The following is a 24282-nucleotide window of genomic DNA, read 5'->3' as shown; positions in this document are numbered from 1 at the left end:
CAGCAGCAGGGCTTCGCCGAGACTACGAGGGAGAGACGTAACGGGGGGAGATGGAGGCGCCAGGGGCTGGTGTGAAATCCCTCCTCTCCCCCCCACTATATATAGGGGTGCCAGGGGGGCGCCGGCCCTAGTAGATGGCATCTACTAGGGGGGGCGGCGGCCAAGGGGAGGTTTCCCTCCCCCCCAAGGCACCTAGGGGTGCCTTCCACCACATGGACTCTTCCATGGTGGAAACCCTAGGCGCATGGGCCTATAGGGGCTGGTGCCCTTGGCCCATCTAGGCCAAGGCGCACCCCCTACAGCCCATGTGGCCCCCCGGGACAGGTGGCCCCACCCGGTGGACCCCCGGGACCCTTCCGGTGGTCCCGGTACAATACCGATAACCCCGAAACTTGTCCCGATGCCCGAAATAGCACTTCCTATATATAATTCTTTACCTCCGGACCATTCCGGAACTCCTCGTGACGTCCGGGATCTCATCCGGGACTCCGAACAACATTCGGGTTTCTGCATATACATATCTTCATAACCCTAGCGTCACCGAACCTTAAGTGTGTAGACCCTACGGGTTCGGGAGACAAGCAGACATGACCGAGACGACTCTCCGGTCAATAACCAACAGCGGGATCTGGATACCCATGTTGGCTCCCACATGCTCCACGATGATCTCATCGGATGAACCACGATGTCGAGGATTTAATCAATCCCGTACGCTATTCCCTTTGTCTATCGATATGTTACTTGCCCGAGATTCGATCGTCGGTATCCCAATACCTCGTTCAATCTCGTTACCGGCAAGTCACTTTACTCGTACCGTAATGCATGATCCCGTGACCAGACACTTGGTCACTCTGAGCTCATTATGATGATGCATTACCGAGTGGGCCCAGTGATACCTCTCCGTCATACGGAGTGACAAATCCCAGTCTTGATCCATGTCACCCAACAGACACTTTCGGAGATACCCGTAGTCTACCTTTATAGTCACCCAGTTACGTTGTGACGTTTAGCATACCCAAAGCACTCCTACGGTATCCGGGAGTTACACGATCTCATGGTCTAAGGAAAAGATACTTTGACATTGGAAAACTCTAGCAAACGGACTATACGATCTTGTGCTATGTTTAGGATTGGGTCTTGTCCATCACATCATTCTCCCAATGATGTGATCTCGTTATCAATGACATCCAGTGTCCATAGTCAGGAAACCATGACTATCTGTTGATCAACGAGCTAGTCAACTAGAGGCTTACTAGGGACATGTTGGTGTCTTTATTCACACATGTATTACGATTTCCGGATAACACAATTATAGCATGAATAAAGACAATTATCATGAACAAGGAAATATAATAATAATGCTTTTATTATTGCCTCTAGGGCATATTTCCAACAGTCTGCGCGTGTCCTCCCCTGGCCCGCCCGTCAATGACACAAGACGGGCCTTTTTCTATCCGCCCCCTGCCTCCCTCCGGCCGCACCCCCTCCACTCTTTCCACTCTTCCCGTCGTTGCCGCCGCCGCCGCCGCTGCCATTGCAGCCGTGCAGTTCGGACGCGAGCTTGCCCAACCCCTTCCCCTCGGCGCCGCCGAGCTACCCAACCACGGCCACCTAGTTTGCGCACCCGCCGACCGGTTTTGGGGCGGATCCGGTCGGTCTTGAGCTCGGCCGGCTGTGGGAGGCCGGGCCGCGCCATGGATTGGCCGGGCACCTCGCCGGAAGGCCCTGGCAAGGCCGCAAGGCCACATGCAGGCAGTGACTCCTCCTCTAGCCGCTCGGATCTGCACCATCGGCGGTCCGCCGGCAGATACACGAATGGCGGTCGGCCGGGCTCGGTGCTTGCCCAAAAACTCGCCGGCGCACCGTTGCCACTCATTAAGTGCGACCACTGCCCAAGGATGGTCGTGCGCCGCGTGTCTACAACGCCGGAACATCCCGGATGGGTGTTCATCAAGTGCTTAAACGATGGGGTATGCGTTTTTTTTAGCTTCGGTTTGTGCTCTAGATTTAACTAGTTGTGCTAATTTCAAATTTTGTTGTGTAGAACGGATGCAAGTTTTGGTATTGGGAAGAAGAGTACATCGATATATTGATAGAGCGAAATTTAGTACATGTTCGTGCATTTTTAGCTAGCATAGAGGCTGTAAATGAGACAAGTGCACTTGATGCTAGATTAGAGGCTAGACACGAGACTAGGTGTGAGGAGAAAGCAACATCGACTTACGGCTTGAAGAAGAAAGGAGGATGCCAAATCGAGCCTTCTGGCTTGAAGAAGAAAGGAGGATGCCAGATCGACCCTCCTCCACAGATCAACAACGAGTGCATCAAGAAGGCCCTAACCCAACTTATGGGAGCAGTTATGGAAATTGGATATCTTCTAAAATGTATTCTTATGGTTTTTGTTTTTTTTTGGCCTTGCTTTACTAGTCAAAATGTGATGATGCATTTCCATGTATCAAAAATGAATGATGAAATAAAGTTAAGGACTTGTAAAGAAATAATACGCAGATAAGATGCGGCCGGGATGTGTCCGCGCGGTGGGTGCACAGGCACCGCATTTCAGGACAGGCCCGGACATGACCCTAAATCCCTACCCAAAGGGACAAAAACAGGACAAAACGGACGTCCGTTTGGGGTCGCGCTGTGAAGTTGGCCTGATCCCCCACCGAACCTTGGATCACGGCATCTTCCTCATCGGGCGGTGGATTTCGCCGGCGCCGCCCTGTTGCTCTCCACGAAGGCCTTCATCTTCAGGAAAACCTTGCCGGCGTCAGCGACAGGGAAGCCGTAGAACCCGTGGAAGCCGTCCGGGTACTCCGCCACCTGAACATTCACCCCCTTCCGTCGCAGCACGTCGGCGTACCGCCGCTGCCAGTCCTGCAGCGGGTCGAACCCGCCGATCACCAGCAGCGTCGGCGGGAACTCCTCGGCCAGCTCGGCGTTGTCGTCGGTCACGTGCGCCGCAGGGTGGTCGCGGGTGGCTCCCACGGGCAGGAACGCCTTCCACGAGAAGTCGGAGCGCTCGAGGTTCACCACCGGCGCCACGCCCTCCAGCCTGAGCTCCGACTCCGTCCGCTCCTCGCCGCCGAAGTAGGGCTGCACAGGGATGATGCCGGCGAGGCGGAGGGACTTGGCGGCGTGCTGGTGCTCGGCGGCCCAGCGGCTGGCGACGTGGTGGACGATGTTGGCCCCCGCGCTCTCCCCGGTGAGAAAGCAGCTGGCGAGGTCGACGGGGACGCCGTCGCCGAGGCCCGGGACGCCGCCGGCGTCGTCGAGGAAGCGGAGCGCGTCGACGCCGTCGTCGTACGCCGCCGGGTAGCGGTGCTCCGGGGCGAGGCGGTAGTTGACGGACACGACCACGGCGCCGACGTCGCTGCAGAGGCGGCGGCACACGCCGTTGAAGGGGCCGATGGCCGGGGAGAAGAGCGCGAAGCCGCCGCCGTGGTAGTAGACGACGACGGGCAGCGGCACCGCCGAGGAGACCGGCGCGAAGACGCGCGCCCAGATGCCGCGGGAGGCGTCGACGGTGAAGTCGTAGGAGCGCACGCCGGAGCCGTCCGGGCGCGGGTTGGCGCGCGCGCTCAGCAGCCGGTCGATCACCGAGTAGAGGCAGCGGTTGACGGTGCCGTCGCTGCGCTCCACGGCGTCGATGGCGGCCGTGAGGCCCGCCAGCTGGAGCCGCACCCCCAGCGGCAGCGGCGGCGGCGTCGGGCGCTCTCCCTGACCCGCGGCGGCTTCCATCAAGTTCAAGCGTGTCTCTTCACGTACGCTCGATCACTCTGTCTCTCCTTCGTTCTCCTCTGCTTCGGAGTGCGTGAGCTCTGCTGCGCGATCGGCATGGTACATATAATGGGGGAGCGCCGACGGCTGATGAGTAGAGTAGGTGAGATGGATCCATCGGGGTGGGGTGGGGTGGCAACGGAGGCCACATGCCAAATCGGAGGAGCACGACGCGTCTACGCTATTGGTGGCGGGATGAAGTTTGAGCAAGGGGCGCAAGCAGCTCGTGGAGCAAAGAATAAGCTGACACGCGTCATGCACGGCTGTGCCGTCGTTGACTGCTATAATCAATCAAACTGATAAAATGGCATGCTTATGGGGTGTGAATGTGACTGACTAAAAGGCTGCCTTTGGTTACTCTTTTTTGACTTCTGATCTATTCCAAGATAGTACAAAAGAATACTAAAAGTAAAATTTACATTCAGATTCATAGAGTCCCTAGCGACGACTGCAAGCACTAGAACGAACTGAAGACGTATTGCCGTCATAGCATCTTCTTTGTCGGAACCTGGCAAACATTGTTGTAGTAAACAGTCGGAAAGACATCGTGCTAAGCCCCCTATAGGACCATCGCGTCAAACAGCAACCGCCGCCGATGAAGAGAATCATAGATCGGAAGGATCCAACCTGCAGACACACAGACGTAGATGAACGAAGACTGGTTCCAGACGGATCCATCGAAGACAAAGGCCGACCAGATCCCACGAGATCCGCCTGATACACACCTTCACACGCCTTCCGATAACGCTTGAAACATCACCGGAACAGGTGCTAGGCGGGAAGAACTGTATTTCATCTTCAAGAAGCCACCATCGCCTCATCTTCTTGAGAATGGTACAAACCCTAACAAAACTCAGAAAACACCTAAAAACGACCCCTTCCCGCCGCCGTGGGACTGGGATCCACCGCATCTCCATGGTCCAAGGGTCGTAGTAGACGAGGCAGACCGACGATGGTGCCTATGGAAGGCAGCGAAACCCTAGATGCGAGTTCCCAAGAGGACAGGAATAAACTAGCCTACAAGAATAAGCTCCACTATAACTTCAACTTCTAAGCTCAACGTATTCCCGGTCTGTGTTATGCATCTGATCAGAGTCTACACCTTGTATCCATACAGGTGAGGCAAAAAAAAGAAACTCCTAGACTCTCTAGTCAAGATAAAATGGTGCAACACATGCACACCACTTGTCGTCATCAGATAATTTGTGTGGGTATTTTTCCATGAAAGGGTTGGTTGCACTTGTGTTTTTTGTTAGATCTATTTTCAAAATGAAAATATCTTAAACCGAGCGGTCAGATTATAAAATCATTTTCACCGTTGCATTACTCGCACCGGTATTTTCAGAATTAGATTTCATGTTTACATGTTTTGAATGAACTTTTCGGATGCAACTTGTGCTTTCAAATATAGCAATCTTATGCTTCCCGAAATAACACATGTGTACTCCGTAAGGGCATCTCCAAAGCGAACTCTCAAACCGCCTGTAAGCGTCCGGACCGAGCTGTCCGGACGTAGTTTGCCATCCAACGACGTCCCTTATCGGTCAGTGGACCGGTCCAGACATCAGTTTTCTAGCAAACCAGGAGGTCCAGACATCGCGGTGGGCTTCCATGCCCGTCCCAAACGTCTAGACGAGCTGCCCAGTCAGTGACCGGGCGCAAAAAACGCCACCCAACCGGGCGCCCAGGGCTGGTCTTGAGATTTTTGGGGAGCCAGCGCGAATCGAAAACTAAAGCCCCTAAATAATATAAAAATTAGAACAATGATAATGGATGTGGGATTTATAACAAGCTCATTTTTGCTCGTATAGTTATCGCCGCAACTTGAACTATGATGTTTGACCAGGGTGATCCTCTTGTGAGATCCACAAGTGTTGTCCCATGACGAGTCATAATTCCAGTACTCTGTGCTCGGTACGGTATTTCCTTTGTCCGGATGTATTAGTTCTCTTCGGGGTTTAAGCCTACTTTTGACCTAACATTTTGACTAATGAACTTTGTGTTCTATATCAGAAAATATAGGTCACCAGCAAAATTCTTTGAATACTAACCTAATGATTTTTTTTGGTATATAACTCATGTATTTGTGAGTAAAATTCCTAATCAACTTTAGGCTCAATATTCGAAGAGGGCTAATACGGTGTCATGTACAGCGGCCGTCGTGTTGTATTTGGATTCTAATTAATATACACAAATATAGAACAATACAAATAGATACTCCCTCCGTAAACTAATATAAGAGCATTTAGATAACTATTTTAGTGATCTAAACGCTCTTATATTAGTTTACAGAGGGAGTACTTAGATAATCCCTAAAAGAATATTTTATAGGTTCAATGACGGTACACATGCATCGTGTATGCGAAAGTAAATTAGTTAGTTAGCCATATATGTGAGAAACCGTAATGTATGAAAACGGAGGGAGTACACAGTGTGTTTGGATGCTACCCTAGCTGGCCCTGCCAACTCATAGAAGTGCCAAAAAAAAAAAACTCATAGAAATGCCAAATATTTAGCCCATAATATTGCTGCCCCCAATTTATCCTGAAGTTGATGAAAAATTAAACTAATGAAGGTAACACGGTCAAGATGAGTCAATTTATTGGCCCTTCATCCAAGCACACGCCCCTCGCTGCTCCCGGCTCTAATCCAAATACGCCCTACACCTAATCCAAGCAGGCCATAATCGAGATACTCCCTCCTTTCCGGTTTATAGAGCTTATCTCAAAATTTTAGTTTTTCCATTTTATAAGGCTCAATTTGGTTGTTCTCCATCACATGTTCAGACTTCAAGGTGTATTAAATCATTGCATGTAAGTATTAAGAGAAAACTGACCAATGCATGTACTTTATGCATGCATGCATTGCAAATAATGCATTCATAAACATAATTTTTTGAGGAAAATAAAAACATTAATTGGGTGCTTTTGCAAACTACAAAAAATATTTCACCACTCATCATCTATCTTGATTGGTGAGATTTTTGAATTGAGTCTTATAAACTGGAAAGGAGGGAGTATCTTTCATTGTGTACACAATTTTCTATGGACCAATGTGTACCCAATTCCTAAATTGAATGGACTTGAAGAAATACTCGTATTTCCAAATTTCGACACGTCGAGGGGACTACAAGTTCTTTTCAATCAATTTTTGAATGGCCGTTTTCAATCGATGTCGTTCCCGCGAGAAGGTTCTGGCGCCGACGGCGACGTCCGGTTGCTTTGCACGAACGTCCTCATGCGCTCGATAGCTCTGGCGGTGTCGGGGAGGTCCGGGAAGAGGTAGAACGCGTGGATGCCGTCTGGGAACTCCACCACCTCCACGGTCTTCCCCTTCCGCCGCAGCACGTCGGCGTACCGCCGCTGCCAGTCCTGCAGCGGGTCGAACCCGCCGACCAGCACCATCGCCGGCGGGAACGCCTCGGCCAGCTCGGCGTTCTCGTCGGTCACGTGCGCCGCCGGGTGGTCGCGGCTGGCGCCCTCCGGTAGGAACGCCCTCCACCAGAAGTCCGCCCGCCGGAGGGTCACGATCGGCGCCACGCCGTCCAGCCTCAGCTCCGACTCCGTCCGCTCCTCGCCGCCGAAGTAGGGCTGCACGGAGATGAGGCCGGCGAGGCGCACGGAGCTGGGGGTGGGCGCGGCCGCGGCCCAGCGGTTGGCCGCGTGGTGGATTATGTTGCCGCCGGCGCTCTACCCGGCGAGGAAGCAGCTGGAGAGGTCCACGCGGACGCCCTCGTCCAACCCCGGGACGCCGTTGGCGTCGATGAAGCGGAGCGTGTCCACGGCGTCGTCGTAGGCGGCCGGGTAGGGGTGCTCGGGGGCGAGGCGGTACTCGACGGAGACGACGACCGCGCCGACGCCGCGGCAGATGCGGCGGCACAGGCGGTCGAAGTAGCACTGGCGCGCGGAGAACATCGCGAAGCCGCTGCCGTGGAAGTAGACGACGACCGGGAGCGGGGCCCGGGGCGCGGCGGGGGAGGAGAAGGAGAAGACGCGCGCCAGGAGGCCGCGCGACGCGTCGACGTCGAAGTCGGCAGAGCGGACGCCGGAGGAGTCCGGGCGGGGGCTCGCGCGCACGCGGAGGACGCGGTCGGCGACGGAGTAGAGGCCGCGGTTGACGGTGCCGTCGCGGCGGTTGATGACGTCGATGAGGGGCGAGAACGCGGTGACCTGCAGCCGCACCGCGCACGGCAGCGCCGGCGGCGAGGCGCGCGGGCGCTCGCGTTCTTGGCTCGTGCTCCCCGCTTCCATCCTCCCCTGGCTGCTCCTGCACTCGGCTCAGTTCGGATAATGTGCATGGGCTGTGGAGTCCGAGGCATGGCCGATCGCTGTCGCGAACTGTTCGATGTACACGTCTGGGCGGTGGCGTTGCACGTCAACCACGTGACCGGCCACGAGGAAATGTCACGGAATTCGGTTTTTGACGATGTACACGATGATAGTGAAGCAGCTCTAGTGACTTTCACCGTCTTCAAGTTTCACGACTCACTCCAGTTCCTGTGCGGATGCGTGTGTGCAACTTCGTGCATTGTGTTAAGGATCCACACACACAAGCTGTAGCCTGCGGAAATCTCGACACAGACCACCCGCAGCAGGCTTAACAGCAGAACCATCGCATTCGCAAATTATATGACCGGGCTTGGGGGACGTTTGATCGTTGAATCTTAGAAAGGCGGGAATAGAAAAAACACAAGAATAAGAGGGTCTATCTAGGTCTAAGTGAAGTCTCAGTCGGCTGACATCACCTGTAGCAGATTTGGCCCGTTTTATCTCCCTCTGTGTTGGTCTTAATTTCCTTCATAATAGGCTTGGCGTGTGGGCTTTGTTTGTTTGTTTGTCCTTTTTAGAGCAGTGATGACCGTAGGAAGAGGGTGTGAAGGCATACATAGCACACAAACAAAATTGTCTCAAAAAAAGCACACAAACAAAACTTTGTGCGCCACATATCATCATACTATTTTATGTTTCACATTTTTTCAGAAAAAAATAATGTTCAGAGCTAGCTAACTGAACCATGTTGTCTGCTGTTCATGAAGTTGTTCAGAGCAACTTATGGTTGTTTCAGACCTCTTCCTTGTTTCAACAAGAGTACATAGACACGGTTGACTTTGATAGTTAACCTCCCCGTATTAATTAGATAGTTAACAAACTTCATGTATTAGTTAGTTAAAACTTCAGCAAAGAGTACAGAGCCACGGGGACGTAGCTAGTTAACTTTCTATGCTAGCTAGTTAATTTCCTGTATCAACTAGATCTCAGGGGAAAAATGACTATATGTAGAAAAAGGTTAAAAACCAGTGTAGCAACTTCTTCAAAAGAGCAAATCATGACACGGTTTCTACATGATATCGTCTCTCTTCTAACTCTGGATCTTCAAGACACTGATCTCTGCCTTCTGTATTTCTATTGTCTCTTCAGGGCCCTTCCTTCAGCATCCATATTTGTGCCCGTTAATTGCTGTATTCACAAATGTATATAAGACATTAGTGTGTAAGCAATGGGACTGGACAACATAAGAAAGGCAGAAAACTAAGGCTAGGAACCGGGCGAACATTATAAGCCACTTTCATTGTTAAGTTTAAACGTGATGACCAAAGGTACTTTGAAAATTTTGGCAAATCAGACAGTTTTAGTTCCTTTCATCAACGGTTTTAGCCGCAAAATAAAAATAAAAAATAGAACCACGAGCATATATCACATGAATAATACGGGTAATATGCCACATTTTGGTTGTCAAAAAACTTTTTATTAGGTTAAACAGGACAAACAAACCTCACCAGCTACTCTACATTGTTCACAAAAGAGCACAAACTTGTCAAGGTCGCTTCAACAAATGGAATCTTCCTGCAGAACATCCAGGCTAACACACACACACACACACATGGGCACCTACTGCCATATAACAGTCCAGGATTTGGGAGTCAGTTTTTAGTAGCGATTTGCTATCCATTATCTTAGGCGGGGAAATGCCAAGCCTAAAAATCCAGACTACCGAAACAGGGGCATTGTTGGTGTCATTATTACAAAACTTTACCTGGAACAGCCACAACCATACCAGCTGAAAAAATGCTGGATTACAAGGTAACTGATACAAACATTTGAACTAGAATGTGCAACTAAAAAGCAAAATCTTGGAAACTTCACAAAATGTCTGACAACAAAATCATTAGAAATGAACTTCAGCACAAAAAAAGCTCACGGTTCCTCATATTCCCGAGAGTATGTTCTGATCCAATGTATCTAGCTAGCATGTTCTCAACTCTACTTCAGGAATATACAAAACTTTAGTGTTTGCTTGTGTTAAAAAATAGGACAAAAAGAACAGCAAAATCATATAGCGCGCCCACACACACACACACACACACACACACACACACACACATGAACCTACTCTAAAACAAAATCATCATTGAGCCGTTCAAATCCTAATTCATGCCTAATCTATGCCTACATGGATTTCAGCAGCCGCAATTCAATTCAAATTCGAACATGATCATGCAATATGGTTGTGAGAAAAATAAATTCCAAAGTGGAAGTCCATCAAACATTACTGACCTATACAAAAGCTTACAATCAAACTTCCTTCCCTCCTTCATCTCTCCCCTCCCGCTCCTGCTCCCCCTCTCTCCCTCTCCGTGAATTTGAAGAGTATTGTGGGGTGACCTCTAGAAGATGTTGAGCCTGGGGCCACATTCCATAGACTTCAGAAAAAGAAAAAAAGAAAAAACAATTGATTTTACTTCTAATTTCTTAGATAAACAAGCTTAACTTTGTATCTGATTTGATGTGCATGGAAAAATAAGTTTGTACTTTTTATTTGATTTAAAATATAACAAAAGCAAAAGAATCATGTTGAAATCTTCCCCTCCGCCCCCTCTCTTGCCGCCCTTCGACAAAAAAACATATAGTTGCGTGTCCCATGGGGACATGCATTTGCAGCCGAGGACAAACACTAGCAATTTGCAGTGGAGCGCGACACTAGTAGTTTCAAGCCGTCAAACATGTGGCTGTGGCCGGGGCGACACTTGCAGTTACAAGCCTAGTGTCGGGCATGGAACTGCCCATCACCCTCCCCTGCCCCTCTCCCAACGTCCACTGACAAAACAAAAATGTCAGTTCCAGTCAGGGCGCGACACTTGCAGTAGTAAGCCTAATGTTGGACATGCAACTACCTATCACCCTCTCTCGCGCCTCTCCTGCCACACACTAACAAAACAAAATGTCACTTGCAGTCGTTTGCTAGACATGCAGTTGTAGTCCATAGCGACACTTGTTGTTGCAAGCCAGGTGTCAGACATGCAACTACACATCACCTTCTCTCGCCGCCTACTGACAAAAACAAAAACGTCAATTGCAGTCGGGGCTAACACTTGCAGTTGCAAGCCTAATGTCGGACATGAAACTACACCCCCTTCTCGCCGCCTACTAACAAAACAAAAACGCCAATTGCAGTTGGGGGCGACACTTCCAGTTACAAGCCTAGTGTCGGACATACAACTGCGCCCCCTCTTCGACAAGAACACCAGGCGAGTTGCAGTCGGGAAGGAGACATGCAACTGCAGTCAAGGGTTACACTTGCAGTTTGAAGTCGTGTATCGAAGAAGCAACTCCCACCACTCTCCCACCGCCCACTTAAAAAACAAATGTCAATTGCATTCGCGTTCGTGGACATGCAATTGTACTTAGGTGTGTAGGCATGCAGTTGCAGTCGACACTTGCAGTTGCAAGCCTACTATTGCGCAACTGCCGCCCCCTCTCTCTGGCAGAAAACACAAGGTCAGTTGGAGTTGGGTGTGTAGGCATGCAATTGTGGGCGACACATGCAGTTGCAAGCTTAGTATTGCACATGCAGCTGCCCCCCCCCCTCCGACAAAAAACACAAGGCTAGTTGCAGTTGGGAGGGAGACATGCAGTTGTAGTCAAGGGTGACGCTTGCAGTTGCAAGCCTACTATTTGACATGCGACTCCCCCTCTCGTGGCACCCTACAAAATAATTGTTAGTTTGATTCAGGTGTGTGGGTGTGAAGTTGCTGTCGAGTGTGTAGGCATGTAGTTGCCCCCCCCCCCCCGGACAAAAACACAAGGCCAGTTGTAGTCGGGAAGGAGATATGTAGTTGCAATTGAGGGTGGCTGTCAGTGTCAAAACCGGCGGATCTCGGGTAGGGGGTCTCGAACTGTGCGTCTAGGCCGGATGGTAACAGGAGACAGGGAACACGATGTTTTACCCAGGTTCGGGCCCTCTCGATGGAGGTAAAACCCTACGTCCTGCTTGATTAATATTGATGATATGGGTAGTACAAGAGTAGATCTACCACGAGATCAAGGAGGCTAAACCCTAGAAGCTAGCCTATGGTATGATTGTTGTCTATGGAGTTGATGAAGTTGTCCCACGGACTAAAACCCTCCGGTTTATATAGACACCGGATAGGGTTAGGGTTACATAGAGTCGGTTACAACGGTAGGAGATCTTGAATATCTGCATCGCCAAGCTTGCCTTCCACGCCAAGGAAAGTCCCATCCGGACACGGGACATAGTCTTCAATCTTGTATCTTCATAGTCCTGGAGTCCGGCTGAAGGTATAGTCCGGCTACCCGAACACCCCCTAATCCAGGACTCCCTCAGTAGCCCCTGAACCAGGCTTCAATGACGACAAGTCCGGCACGCAAACTGTCTTCGGCATTGCAAGGCGGGTTCCTCCTCCAAATCCTTCATAGAAGATTGTAAACACCAAGAGTAGTGTCCGGCTCTGTAAAATAAGCTTCCACATATTGCCATAGAGAGAATAATATTAACACAAATCAAATCTGCTGACGTATCCCGCAGTGCGCCATCACACTACGGCCAAGTCCTTTACTCAAATCGTTTTTACTTTTCCACCTCAGCGTGTTTTGCGAGGCGGTTTCCTTGGCACGTCTTGTCAAAGCAGAGATCGTGTACCCCCCCTTTTACGGGATTCTCATCAATACAGACGTGGGTAACCCAACCGCGCCACTTATCACGGTGCTTGGGAGGCAAGCGAGTTTTACTAGGCAGGTGGGGACGCACAACCGCATCCGCCCATATAAGGGGATAAGGATCCACCTTTTTACCTACGCCTTCTTCCTCCTTTGCCTATCCATCTCCTGCGCATCCGAGCTCCAGCGCCCAAGCCCGCACTTCCCACCTCAACCTTCTCCAGCAATGTCCGGAGCGGGAGGCAAGTGGATGGTCTCCTCCGTCACGGAGGGACAAGTCAAGAAGCTAAGGAAGGCCGGATACTTGTCCAAGGACATCGCGCACCGGCTTCCCGAGGAGGGGCAGCTTCTTCCCACCCCAAGGCCCCATGAGAGGGTAGTGTTTCTCCCCCACTTCCTCCGCGGACTGGGTTTTCCACTCCACCCATTTGTCCGGGGGCTCATGTTCTACTACGGCCTGGATTTCCACGATCTGGCCCCGAACTTCATCCTCAACATCTCGGCGTTTATCGTCGTGTGCGAGGCTTTTCTCCGCGTCCGCCCCCATTTCGGCCTCTGGATCAAGACCTTCAACGTCAGGCTCAAGGTGGTGCGCGGCAGCCAGGCGGAGTGCGGAGGCGCCATGGCGGGCAAGATGGCCAACGTCCTATGGTTCGAGGGCTCTTTTGTGGAGACCCTAAAGGGTTGACAATCAGGGTGGTTTTACATCACCGAGCCATGCGATCCGAAATGGACCGCAGCCCCCGAGTTCCGATCCGGACCCCCCACGCGGCTTGTGTCCTGGAAAGAGACGGTCCTGTCGTGGGGTAACAAAAAAGAGGTGACCGGTTTGCAAACATGCATCCAGTCCCTGGTGAACAAGCCAGTCCGGCTTGTTAATGTAATCCAGGTTATGCTCGTCCGCCGGATCCTCCCGTGCCAACAACGGGATTTCAATCTGTGGGAGTTCAACCCGGTGCAGCATCAAACCCTCAACAAGCTCTTCGACATGACGTACGAAGACGCCTGGAAGATGCTATTCAAGGGCGCCGAGGCTCCCGCATTCGTTTCCGAGGACCGCGGATACAGCTCACAGCGTCACGCTAGCGAGGTAAGCCATCTACACCTTTTACAGGATGTTTAAGCTTTTTTCATAGTTTGACTCTATGCGGGATCTAAACTCCCTTACCTTTGACAGGCTTGGCGGGCAATATCCGGACCGATTAACTGTCCGGCTCCACTGCCCGAAGATCCAGCCCCAGCTTTACTAGTGAAGCTGCTAGTTCCGGCGCCTTATGTGGTGCCGGAGAAGAAGGCCAAGAAGAAGAAGACCACGGGGACTCAAAAGAGTGCCCGCAACGTGGTGGTGTCAGACTCGTCATCTGACGAGTCCGAGACGCCCTCCTCCCGTGAAAACGAGGAGGAGGAAGAAGAAGACTCTCCCCTCCCAGCGGAGAGGAGAGAAGAGGAAGGCCGCCCCAACGGGGGAGGCCGAGGGGTCTAGGAAAAGGAAGACCCCTCCGCCGGACTACGCTCCTGACGCCGAAGAGGGCGAAGAGGAGTGGCCAAACAGGGCCAAGCGTCCGGCGAAATCGTAAGTTCGGATATCAGAGTAACTCATGATGTTCCTTTGTTGCACAGCTTTCCCTAATGTCGAATGTAATTATGCAGTCCGCCCCGGGCCGAAGTCGACGAATCGTCGGGCGGCTCCCTGGACTCATCGGATGTGAACTCAGTTTCGCCCGTTGTCTCCCCCCGCACTGCGGACGACGCCAAAGTGGCATCGCGACGAGCTTCGGGGCAGGAGGAGGCGGTCCCGGAGGAGCCGCAAGGCAACCTCCCGGACTCCAGGAGTGAAGGAGATAAGGCCCCCCAGGGCTCCAAGTCCGGCTTTGAGCCGGACACCGCACCGGAATCTACAACAGTTCCGGACCGCGGTAGGCGAACTCCTTCCAAGAGGAGTAAGCCTTTGAGCCGGCAGCCTCCGTCCAACCGAAGGTGCCGGACAATCTGCTGGAGGTGCTTGACGGCGCCTCCATCGACGAGGAGCACCATACTATTATGAGTATGGTGATCCAGAAGGTTCAGTCCGCCAAGAGCGGACTGAGTGAAGCTTGCGCTAGCCTTCTAACAGGCTTCGAGGTAAGTAAAAAATATGTAAAAATATAACCGCATAGACAGTAGCCCCTGATGCTCTGTTTGGCGTTCAGAAAGAAAAGCCGAATAGAGGATCTATTAAATTTCGCAGGAGTCTAACAACAAAGAGTCAATATGCGTATGCAGGCTTCGCTGCTGGCCACCGCCGCACTGACTGCGGAGGTGGGTGCCCTGAAACAGGGCCTCGAGCGGACCGAGCAAGAGCTCGGCCTTGCCAAACGGCAGCTCGAGGAGAAAGAAGGTAAGAAATACCTTACAGAAAAAGTGCCTATAGAAAGGCTTGATTGCAAAAAGAATAACAGGATTGTACTGCTTATTGTAGGGGCCACGACTGAGGTGGCGACCCTTAAGCAGGCGCTGTCTGAGGCCAAAAAGAAAACGGCCACGGAGCGCACCGAGCGAGAGAAACTTGAGGCCCAGGTCGGTGAGGTGCAGCAGGAGCTTCAGGCTCTCATGAAAAAACATGAGAGTTTGGAGCTTGAGTCCAAGACGCAAGCGTCCGAGCTCGCGGCGGCCCTTGAGACTGCCAAGTCTGCCAACGCCGAAGCCCAAAAGGCCCTCCAAGAGTTTGAGGAGATGAAAAAGATAGCGGCGGGTAAGGCATTCTTTATGCAAAGCAGAAGTATAAAAGTAAAGTACTTGTTACTTACCCGAATCCGAAGCTCTCCAGGGGCATTCGCAGATCTTCCCCGCAGCGTATCCGATGCCGCTGTTGGGGAACGTAGTAATTTCAAAAAAATTCCTACGCACACGCAAGATCATGTGACGCATAGCAACGAGAGGGGGGAGTGTGATCTACATACCTAGTAGATCAACAACGGAAGTGTTTGGTTGATGTAGTCGTACGTCTTGACGATCCGACCGATCAAGCACCAAAACTACGGCACCTCCGAGTTCTAGCACACGTTCAGCTCGATGACGATCCCCGGACTCCGATCCAGCAAAGTGTTGGGGAAGAGTTCCGTCAGCACGACGGCGTGGTGACGATCTTGATGTACTACAGCAGCAGGGCTTCGCCTAAACTCCGCTACAATATTATCGAGGACTATGGTGGCTGGGGGCGCCGCACACGGCTAAGGAAAAGATCACGTGGACCAACTTGTGTGTCTCTGGGGTGCCCCTGCCTCCGTATATAAAGGACTAAAGGAGGGAGGCTGGCCGGCCAAGGAGGACGCGCCAGGAGAGTCCTACTCCCTCTGGGAGTAGGATCCCCCCCCCCAATCCTAGTTGGAATAGGATTCGCGGAGGTGGAAAAGAGAGAGAGGGGCCGGCCCCCTCTCCTTGTCCTATTCGGACCAAGGGAGGGGAGGGGCGTGCGGCCCATGAGGGGCTGCCTCTTCTCTTTTCCACTAAGGCCCATCATGGCCCATATAGCTCCCGGGGGGTTCCGGTAACCTCCCGGTACTCCGGTAAAATCCCGATTTCACCCGGAACACTTCCGATATCCAAACATAGGCTTCCAATATATCAATCTTTATGTCTCGACCATTTCGAGACTCCTCGTCATGTCCGTGATCGCATCCGGGACTCCAAACAACCTTCGGTACATCAAAATGCATAAACTCATAATATAACTATCATCGTAACCTTAAGCGTGCGGACCCTACGGGTTCGAGAACAATGTAGACATGACCGAGACACGTCTCCGGTCAATAACCAATAGCGGGACCTGGATGCCCATATTGGCCCCTACATATTCCACGAAGATCTTTATCGGTCAGACCGCATAACAACATACATCGTTCCCTTTGTCATCGGTATGTTACTTGCCCGAGATTCGATCGTCGGTATTCCAATCTCATTGCCGGCAAGTCTCTTTACTCGTTCTGTAATACATCATCCCGCAACTAACTCATTTAGTTGCAATTCTTGCAAGGCTTAAGTGATGTGCATTACCGAGAGGGCCCAGAGATACCTCTCCGAAAATCGGAGTGACAAAACCTAATCTCGAAATACGCCAACCCAACATGTACCTTTGGAGACACCTGTAGTACTCCTTTATAATCACCCAGTTATGTTGTGACGTTTGCTAGTACCCAAAGTGTTCCTCCGATAAATGGGAGTTGCATAATCTCATAGTTATAGGAACATGTATAAGTCATGAAGAAAGCAATAGCAACATACTAAACGATCGGGTGCTAAGCTAATGGAATGGGTCATGTAAATCAGATCATTCTCTTAATGATGTGATCCCGTTAGTCAAATAACAACTCATTGTTTATGGTTAGGAAACATAACCATCTTTGATTAACGAGCTAGTCAAGTAGAGGCATACTAGTGACACTTTGTTTGTCTATGTATTCACACATGTATTATGTTTCCGGTTAATACAATTCTAGCATGAATAATAAACATTTATCATGATATAAGGAAATAAATAATAACTTTATTATTGCCTCTAGGGCATATTTCCTTCAGTCTCCCACTTGCACTAGAGTCAATAATCTAGTTCACATCGCCATGTGATTCAACACTAAGAGTTCACATCACCATGTGATTAACACCCATAGTTCACATCGTCATGTGACCTATATCCAAAGGGTTTACTAGAGTCTATAATCTAGTTCACATTATTTATGTGATTAACACCCAAAGAGTACTAAGGTGTGATCATGTTTTGCTTGTGAGATAATTTTAATCAACGGGTCTGTCACATACAGATCCGTAAGTATTTTGCGAATTCTATGTCTACAATGCTCTGCACGGAGCTACTCTAGCTAATTGCTCCCACTTTCAATATGTATCTAGATTGAGACTTAGAGTCATCCAGATCTGTGTCAAAACATGCATCGACGTAACTTTTTACGACGAACCTTTTGTCACCTCCATAATCAAGAAATATTTCCTTATTCCACTAAGGATAATTTTGACCAATGTCCAGTGATCTACTCTTAGATTATTATTGTACTCCCTTGCTCAACACAGTGTAGGGTATACAATAGATCTGGCACACATCATGGCATACTTTACAGAACCTATGGCTGAGGCATAGGGAATGACTTTCATTCTCTTTCTATCTTCTGCCGTGGTCGGGCTTTGAGTCTTTACTCAATTTCATACCTTGTAACACAGCCAAGAACTCTTTCTTTGACTGTTCCATTTTTGAACTACTTCAAAATATTGTCAAGGTATGTACTCATTGAAAAAACTTATCAAGTGTCTTGATCTATCTCTATAGATTTTGATGCTTAATATGTAAGCAGCTTCACCGAGGTTTTTCTTTGAAAAACTTCTTTAAAAACACTCCTTTATGCTTTACAGATTAATTCTACATTATTTCTGATCAACAATATGCCATACATATATACTTATCAGAAATGCTGTAGTGCTCCCACTCACTTTCTTGTAAATACAGGCTTCATCACAAGTCTGTATAAAACTATATTCTTTGATCAACTTATCAAAGCGTATATTCCAACTCCGAGATGCTTGCACCAGTCCATAGATGGATCGTTGGAGCTTGCATATTTTGTTAGCACCTTTAGGATTGACAAAACCTTCTGGTTGTATCATATACAACTCTTCTTTAATAAATCTATTAAGGAATGCAGTTTTGTTTATCAATTTGCCAGATTTCATAAAATGCGGCAATTGCTAACATGATTCGGACAGACTTAAGCATAGATACGAGTGAGAAACTCTCATCGTAGTCAACACCTTTAACTTGTTGAAAACCTTTTGCAACAATTCTAGCTTTGTAGATAGTAACACTACTATCAGCGTCCGTCTTCCTCTTGAAAATCCATTTATTTTCTATGGCTTGCCGATCATCTGGCAAGTCAACCAAAGTCCATACTTTGTTCTTATACATGGATCTCATCTCAGATTTCATGGCCTCAAGCCATTCTGCGGAATCTGGGCTCACCATCGCTTCTTCATAGTTCGCAAGTTCGTCATGGTCTAGTAACATGACTTCCATAATAGGATTACCGTACCACTCTGGTGCGGATCTCACTCTGGTTTACCTACGAGATTAGGTAGTAACTTGATCTGAAGTTACATGATCATCATCATCAGCTTTCTCACTAATTGGTGTAGTAGTCACAAGAACAGATTTCTGTGATGAACTACTTTCCAATAAGGGAGATGGTACAATTACCTTATCAAGTTCTACTTTCCTCCCACTCACTTCTTTCGAGAGAAACTCCTTCTCTGGAAAGGATCCAACGAATGTCTTGCCTTCGGATCTGTGATAGAAGGTGTACCCAATAGTCTCCTTTGGGTATCCTATGAAGACATATTTCTCCGATTTGGGTTTGAGCTTATCAGGATGAAACTTTTTCATATAAGCACCACAATCCCAAACTTTAAGAAACGACAACTTTGGTTTCTTGCCAAACCACAGTTCAGATTGTTGTCGTCTCAACGGACTTAGATGGTGCCCTATTTAACGTGAATGCAGCTGTCTCTAATGCATAACCCCAAAACGATAGTGGTAGATCGGTAAGAGACATCATAGATCGCACCATATCTAATAAAGTACGGTTATGACGTTCGGACACACCATTACATTGTGGTGTTCCAGGTGGCGTAAGTAGTGAAACTATTTCACATTGTTTTTAACTGAAAGCCAAACTCGTAACTCAAATACTCTTCTCTACGATCAGATCGTAGAAACTTTATTTTCTTGTTACGATGATTTTTCACTTCACTCTGAAATTCTTTGAACTTTTCAAATGTTTCAGACTTATGTTTCATCAAGTAGATATACTCATATCTGCTCAAATCATCTGTGAAGATCAGAAAATAATGATACCTATCGCGAGCCTCAATATTCATCGGACCACATACATCAGTATGTATGATTTCCAACAAATCTGTTGCTCGCTCCATTGTTCCGAAGAACAGAGTCTTAGTCATCTTGCCCATGAGGCATGGTTCGCAAGCATCAACTGATTCATAATCAAGTGATTCCAAAAGCCCATCAGCATGGAGTTTCTTCATGCGCTTTACACCAATATGACCTAAACGGCAGTGCCACAAATAAGTTGCACTATCATTATTAACTTTGCATCTTTTGGTTTCAATATTATGATTATGTGTATCACTACGATCGAGATCCAACGAACTATTTTCATTGGGTGTGTAACCATATAAGGTTTTATTCATGTAAACAGAACAACAATTTATTCTCTTACTTAAATGAATAACCGTATTACAATAAACATGATCAAATCATATTCATGCTTAACGCAAACACCAAATAACACTTATTCAGGTTCAACACTAATCCCGAAAGTATAGGGAGTGTGCGATGATGATCATATCAATCTTGGAACCACTTCCAACACACATCGTCACTTCACCCTTAACTAGTCTCTGTTTATTCTGCAACTCCCGTTTCGAGTTACTAATCTTAGCAACTGAACTAGTATCAAATACTGAGGGGTTGCTATAAACACTAGTAAAGTACACATCAATAACATGTATATCAAATATACTTATGTTCACTTTGCCATCCTTCTTATCTGCCAATCACTTGGGGTAGTTCCGCTTCCAGTGACCAGTCCCTTTGCAGTAGAAACACTTAGTCTCAGGCTTAGGACCAGACTTGGGCTTCTTCACTTGAGCAGCAACTTGCTTGCTGTTCTTCTTGAAGTTCCCCTTCTTCCCTCTGCCCTTTTCTTGAAACTAGTGGTCTTGTCTACCATCAACACTTGATGTTTTTCTCGATTTCTACCTTCGTCAATTTCCGCATTACGAAGAGCTTGGGAATCGTTTCCGTTATCCCTTGCATATCATAGTTCATCACGAAGTTCTACTAACTTGGTGATGGTGACTAGAGAATTCTGTCAATCACTATCTTATCTGGAAGATTAACTCCCACTTGATTCAAGCGATTGTAGTACTCAGACAATCTGAGCACATGCTCACTAGTTGAGCGATTCTCCTCCATCTTTTAGCTATAGAACTTGTTGGAGACTTCATATCTCTCAACTCGGGTATTTGCTTGAAATATTAACTTCAACTCCTGGAACATCTCATATGCTCCATGACGTTCAAAACGTCTTTGAAGTCCCGATTCTAAGCCATTAAGCATGGTGCACTAAACTATCAAGTAGTCATCATATTGAGCTAGCCAAACGTTCATAACGTCTGCATCTGCTCCTGCAATAGGTCTGTCACCTAGCGGTGCATCAAGGACATAATTCTTCTGTGCAGCAATGAGGATAAACCTCAGATCACGGATCCAATCCGCATCATTGCTACTAACATCTTTCAACACAATTTTCTCTAGGAACATATCAAAATAAACATAGGAAAGCAACAACGCGAGCTATTGATCTACAACATAATTTGCAAAATACTACCAGGACTAAGTTCATGATAAATTTAAGTTCAATTAATCATATTACTTAAGAACTCCCACTTAGATAGACATCCCTCTAATCCTCTAAGTGATCACGTGATCCAAATCAACTAAACCATGTCCGATCATCACGTGAGATGGAGTAGTTTCATTGGTGAACATCACTATGTTGATCATATCTACTATATGATTCACGCTCGACCTTTCGGTCTCCGTGTTCCGAGGCCATATCTGTATATGCTTGGCTCGTCAAGTATAACCTGAGTATTCCGCGTGTGCAACTATTTTGCACCCGTTGTATTTGAACGTAGAGCCTATCACACCCGATCATCACGTGGTGTCTCAGCACGAAGAACTTTCGCAACGGTGCATACTCAGGGAGAACACTTCTTGATAATTAGTGAGAGATCATCTTAAAATGCTACCGTCAAACTAAGCAAAATAAGATGTATAAAAGATAAACATCATATGCAAAAATATGTGACATGATATGGCCATCATCATCTTGCTTCTTTGATCTCCATCTCCAAAGTACTGTCATGATCTATATCGTCACCGGCATGACACCATGATCTCCATCATCTTGATCTATATCAATGTGTCGTCACATGGTCGTCTCGCCAACAATTGCTCTTGCAACTATTGCTATCGCATAGCGATAAAGTAAAACAATTATTGGACGCTTGCATCTTATGCAATAGAGAGACAACCATAAGATTTTGCCAGTTGCCGATAACTTCAACAAAGCATGATCATCTCATACAACAACTTATATCTCATCACGTCTTGACCATATCACATCACAACATGCCCTGCAAAAACAAGTTAGACGTCCTCTACTTTGTTGTTGCAAGTTTTACGTGGCTGCTACGGGCTTAGCAAGAACCGTTCTTACCTACGCATCAAAACCACAACGGTAGTTTGTCAAGTTGGTGCTGTTTTAACCTTCGCAAGGACCGGGCGTAGCCACACTCGGTTCAACTAAAGTTGGAGAAACTGTCACCCGCAAGCCACCTATGTGCAAAGCACGTCGGGAGAACCGGTCTCGCATAAGCGTAGGCGTAATGTCGGTCCGGGCCGCTTCGTCCAACAATACCGCCGAACCAAAGTATGACATGCTGGTAAGCAGTATGACTTATATCGCCCACAACTCACTTGTGTTCTACTCGTGCATATAACATCAACATATAAAACCTAGGCTCGGATGCCACTGTTGGGGAACGTAGTAATTTCAAAAAAATTCCTAAGCACATGCAAGATTATGTGACGCATAGCAACGAGAGGGGGGAGTGTGATCTACATACCTAGTAGATCGACAATGGAAGCGTTTGGTTGATGTAGTCGTACGTCTTGACGACCCGACCGATCAAGCACCGAAACTACGGCACCTCCGAGTTCTAGCACACATTCAGCTCGATGACGATCCCCGGACTCCGATCCAGCAAAGTGTCGGGGAAGAGTTCCGTCAGCACGACGGCGTGGTGACGATCTTGATGTACTACAGCAGCAGGGCTTTGCCTAAACTCCGCTACAATATTATCGAGGACTATGGTGGCTGGGGGCGCCGCACACGGCTAAGGAAAAGATCACGTGGATCAACTTGTGTGTCTCTGGGGTGCCCCTGCCTCCATATATAAAGGACTAAAGGGGGGAGGCTGGCCGGCCAAGGAGGGCGCGCTAGGAGAGTCCTACTCCTCTGGGAGTAGGATTCCCCCCAATCCTAGTTGGAATAGGATTCGCGGAGGGGGGAAAAGAGAGAGAGGGGCCAGCCCCCTCTCCTTGTCCTATTCGGACCAAGGGAGGGGAGGGGAGCGCGGCCCATGAGGGGCTGCCTCTTCTCTTTTCCACTAAGGCCCATCATGGCCCATATAGCTCCCGGGGGGTTCCGGTAACCTCCTGGTACTTTGGTAAAATCCTGATTTCACCCGGAACACTTCCGATATCCAAACATAGGCTTCCAATATATCAATCTTTATGTCTCGACCATTTCGAGACTCCTCGTCATGTCCGTGATCGCATCCGGGACTCCAAACAACCTTCGGTACATCAAAATGCATAAACTCATAATATAACTGTCATCGTAACCTTAAGCGTGCGGACCCTACGGGTTCGAGAACAATGTAGACATGACCGAGACACGTCTCCGGTCAATAACCAATAGCGGGACCTGGATGCCCATATTGGCTCCTACATATTCCACGAAGATCTTTATCGGTCAGACCGCATAACAACATACGTCGTTCCCTTTGTCATCGGTATGTTACTTGCCCGAGATTCGATCGTCGGTATTCCAATACCTAGTTCAATCTCGTTGCCGGCAAGTCTCTTTACTCGTTCTGTAATACATCATCCCGCAACTAACTCATTTAGTTGCAATGCTTGCAAGGCTTAAGTGATGTGCATTACCGAGAGGGCCCAGAGATACCTCTCCGAAAATCGGAGTGACAAAACCTAATCTCGAAATACGCCAGCCCAACATGTACCTTTGGAGACACCTGTAGTACTCCTTTATAATCACCCAGTTACATTGTGACGTTTGGTAGTACCCAAAGTCTTCCTCCGGTAAACGGGAGTTGCATAATCTCATAGTTATAGGAACATGTATAAGTCATGAAGAAAGCAATAGCAACATACTAAACGATCGGGTGCTAAGCTAATGGAATGGGTCATGTCAATCAGATCATTCTCTTAATGATGTGATCCCGTTAGTCAAATAACAACTCATTATTCATGGTTAGGAAACATAGCCATCTTTGATTAACGAGCTAGTCAAGTAGAGGCATACTAGTGACACTTTGTTTGTCTATGTATTCACACATGTATTATGTTTCCGGTTAATACAATTCTAGCATGAATAATAAACATTTATCATGATATAAAGAAATAAATAATAACTTTATTATTGCCTCTAGGGCATATTTCATTCAGCCACCGCATTCTACCGAGCCGAAGAGGGCAGCTCGACGGAGAAGGTATTCTGGTCTCAGTATGCTGAGGCCGGACACCCTGTGCCCTTGAGATACCAGCTGAAACAGCTGGTCGAGCTCCACAAGGCGGCCGAACAGGCCATGAAGGGCTTCATAGTTCGGCTGTGGCCCGGAG

At 48.5% G+C, this 24282-nt stretch overlaps 1 protein-coding gene and 1 pseudogene across 1 annotated transcript; both read right to left on the bottom strand.

The window, feature by feature from the left end:
• Window positions 1-2424: 2424 nt before the first annotated feature.
• LOC123184887 (probable carboxylesterase 18) lies at window positions 2425-3848 on the bottom strand. Its single transcript, XM_044596928.1, has one exon. It carries the CDS (start codon window positions 3739-3741, stop codon window positions 2692-2694), a length of 1050 nt encoding a protein of 349 aa, XP_044452863.1. The 5' UTR covers window positions 3742-3848; the 3' UTR covers window positions 2425-2691.
• Window positions 3849-6707: 2859 nt separating this feature from the next.
• On the bottom strand, window positions 6708-8230 carry LOC123184886 (probable carboxylesterase 18; annotated as a pseudogene).
• Between the last annotated feature and the right edge of the window lie 16052 nt (window positions 8231-24282).

The sequence above is a fragment of the Triticum aestivum genome, chromosome 2A, assembly GCF_018294505.1.
Source record: "Triticum aestivum cultivar Chinese Spring chromosome 2A, IWGSC CS RefSeq v2.1, whole genome shotgun sequence".
Classification (NCBI taxonomy): Eukaryota; Viridiplantae; Streptophyta; class Magnoliopsida; order Poales; family Poaceae; genus Triticum; species Triticum aestivum.
The sequence above is the reverse complement of the archived record's forward strand: the minus strand, read 5'-3'. Positions and strand labels throughout refer to the sequence as shown.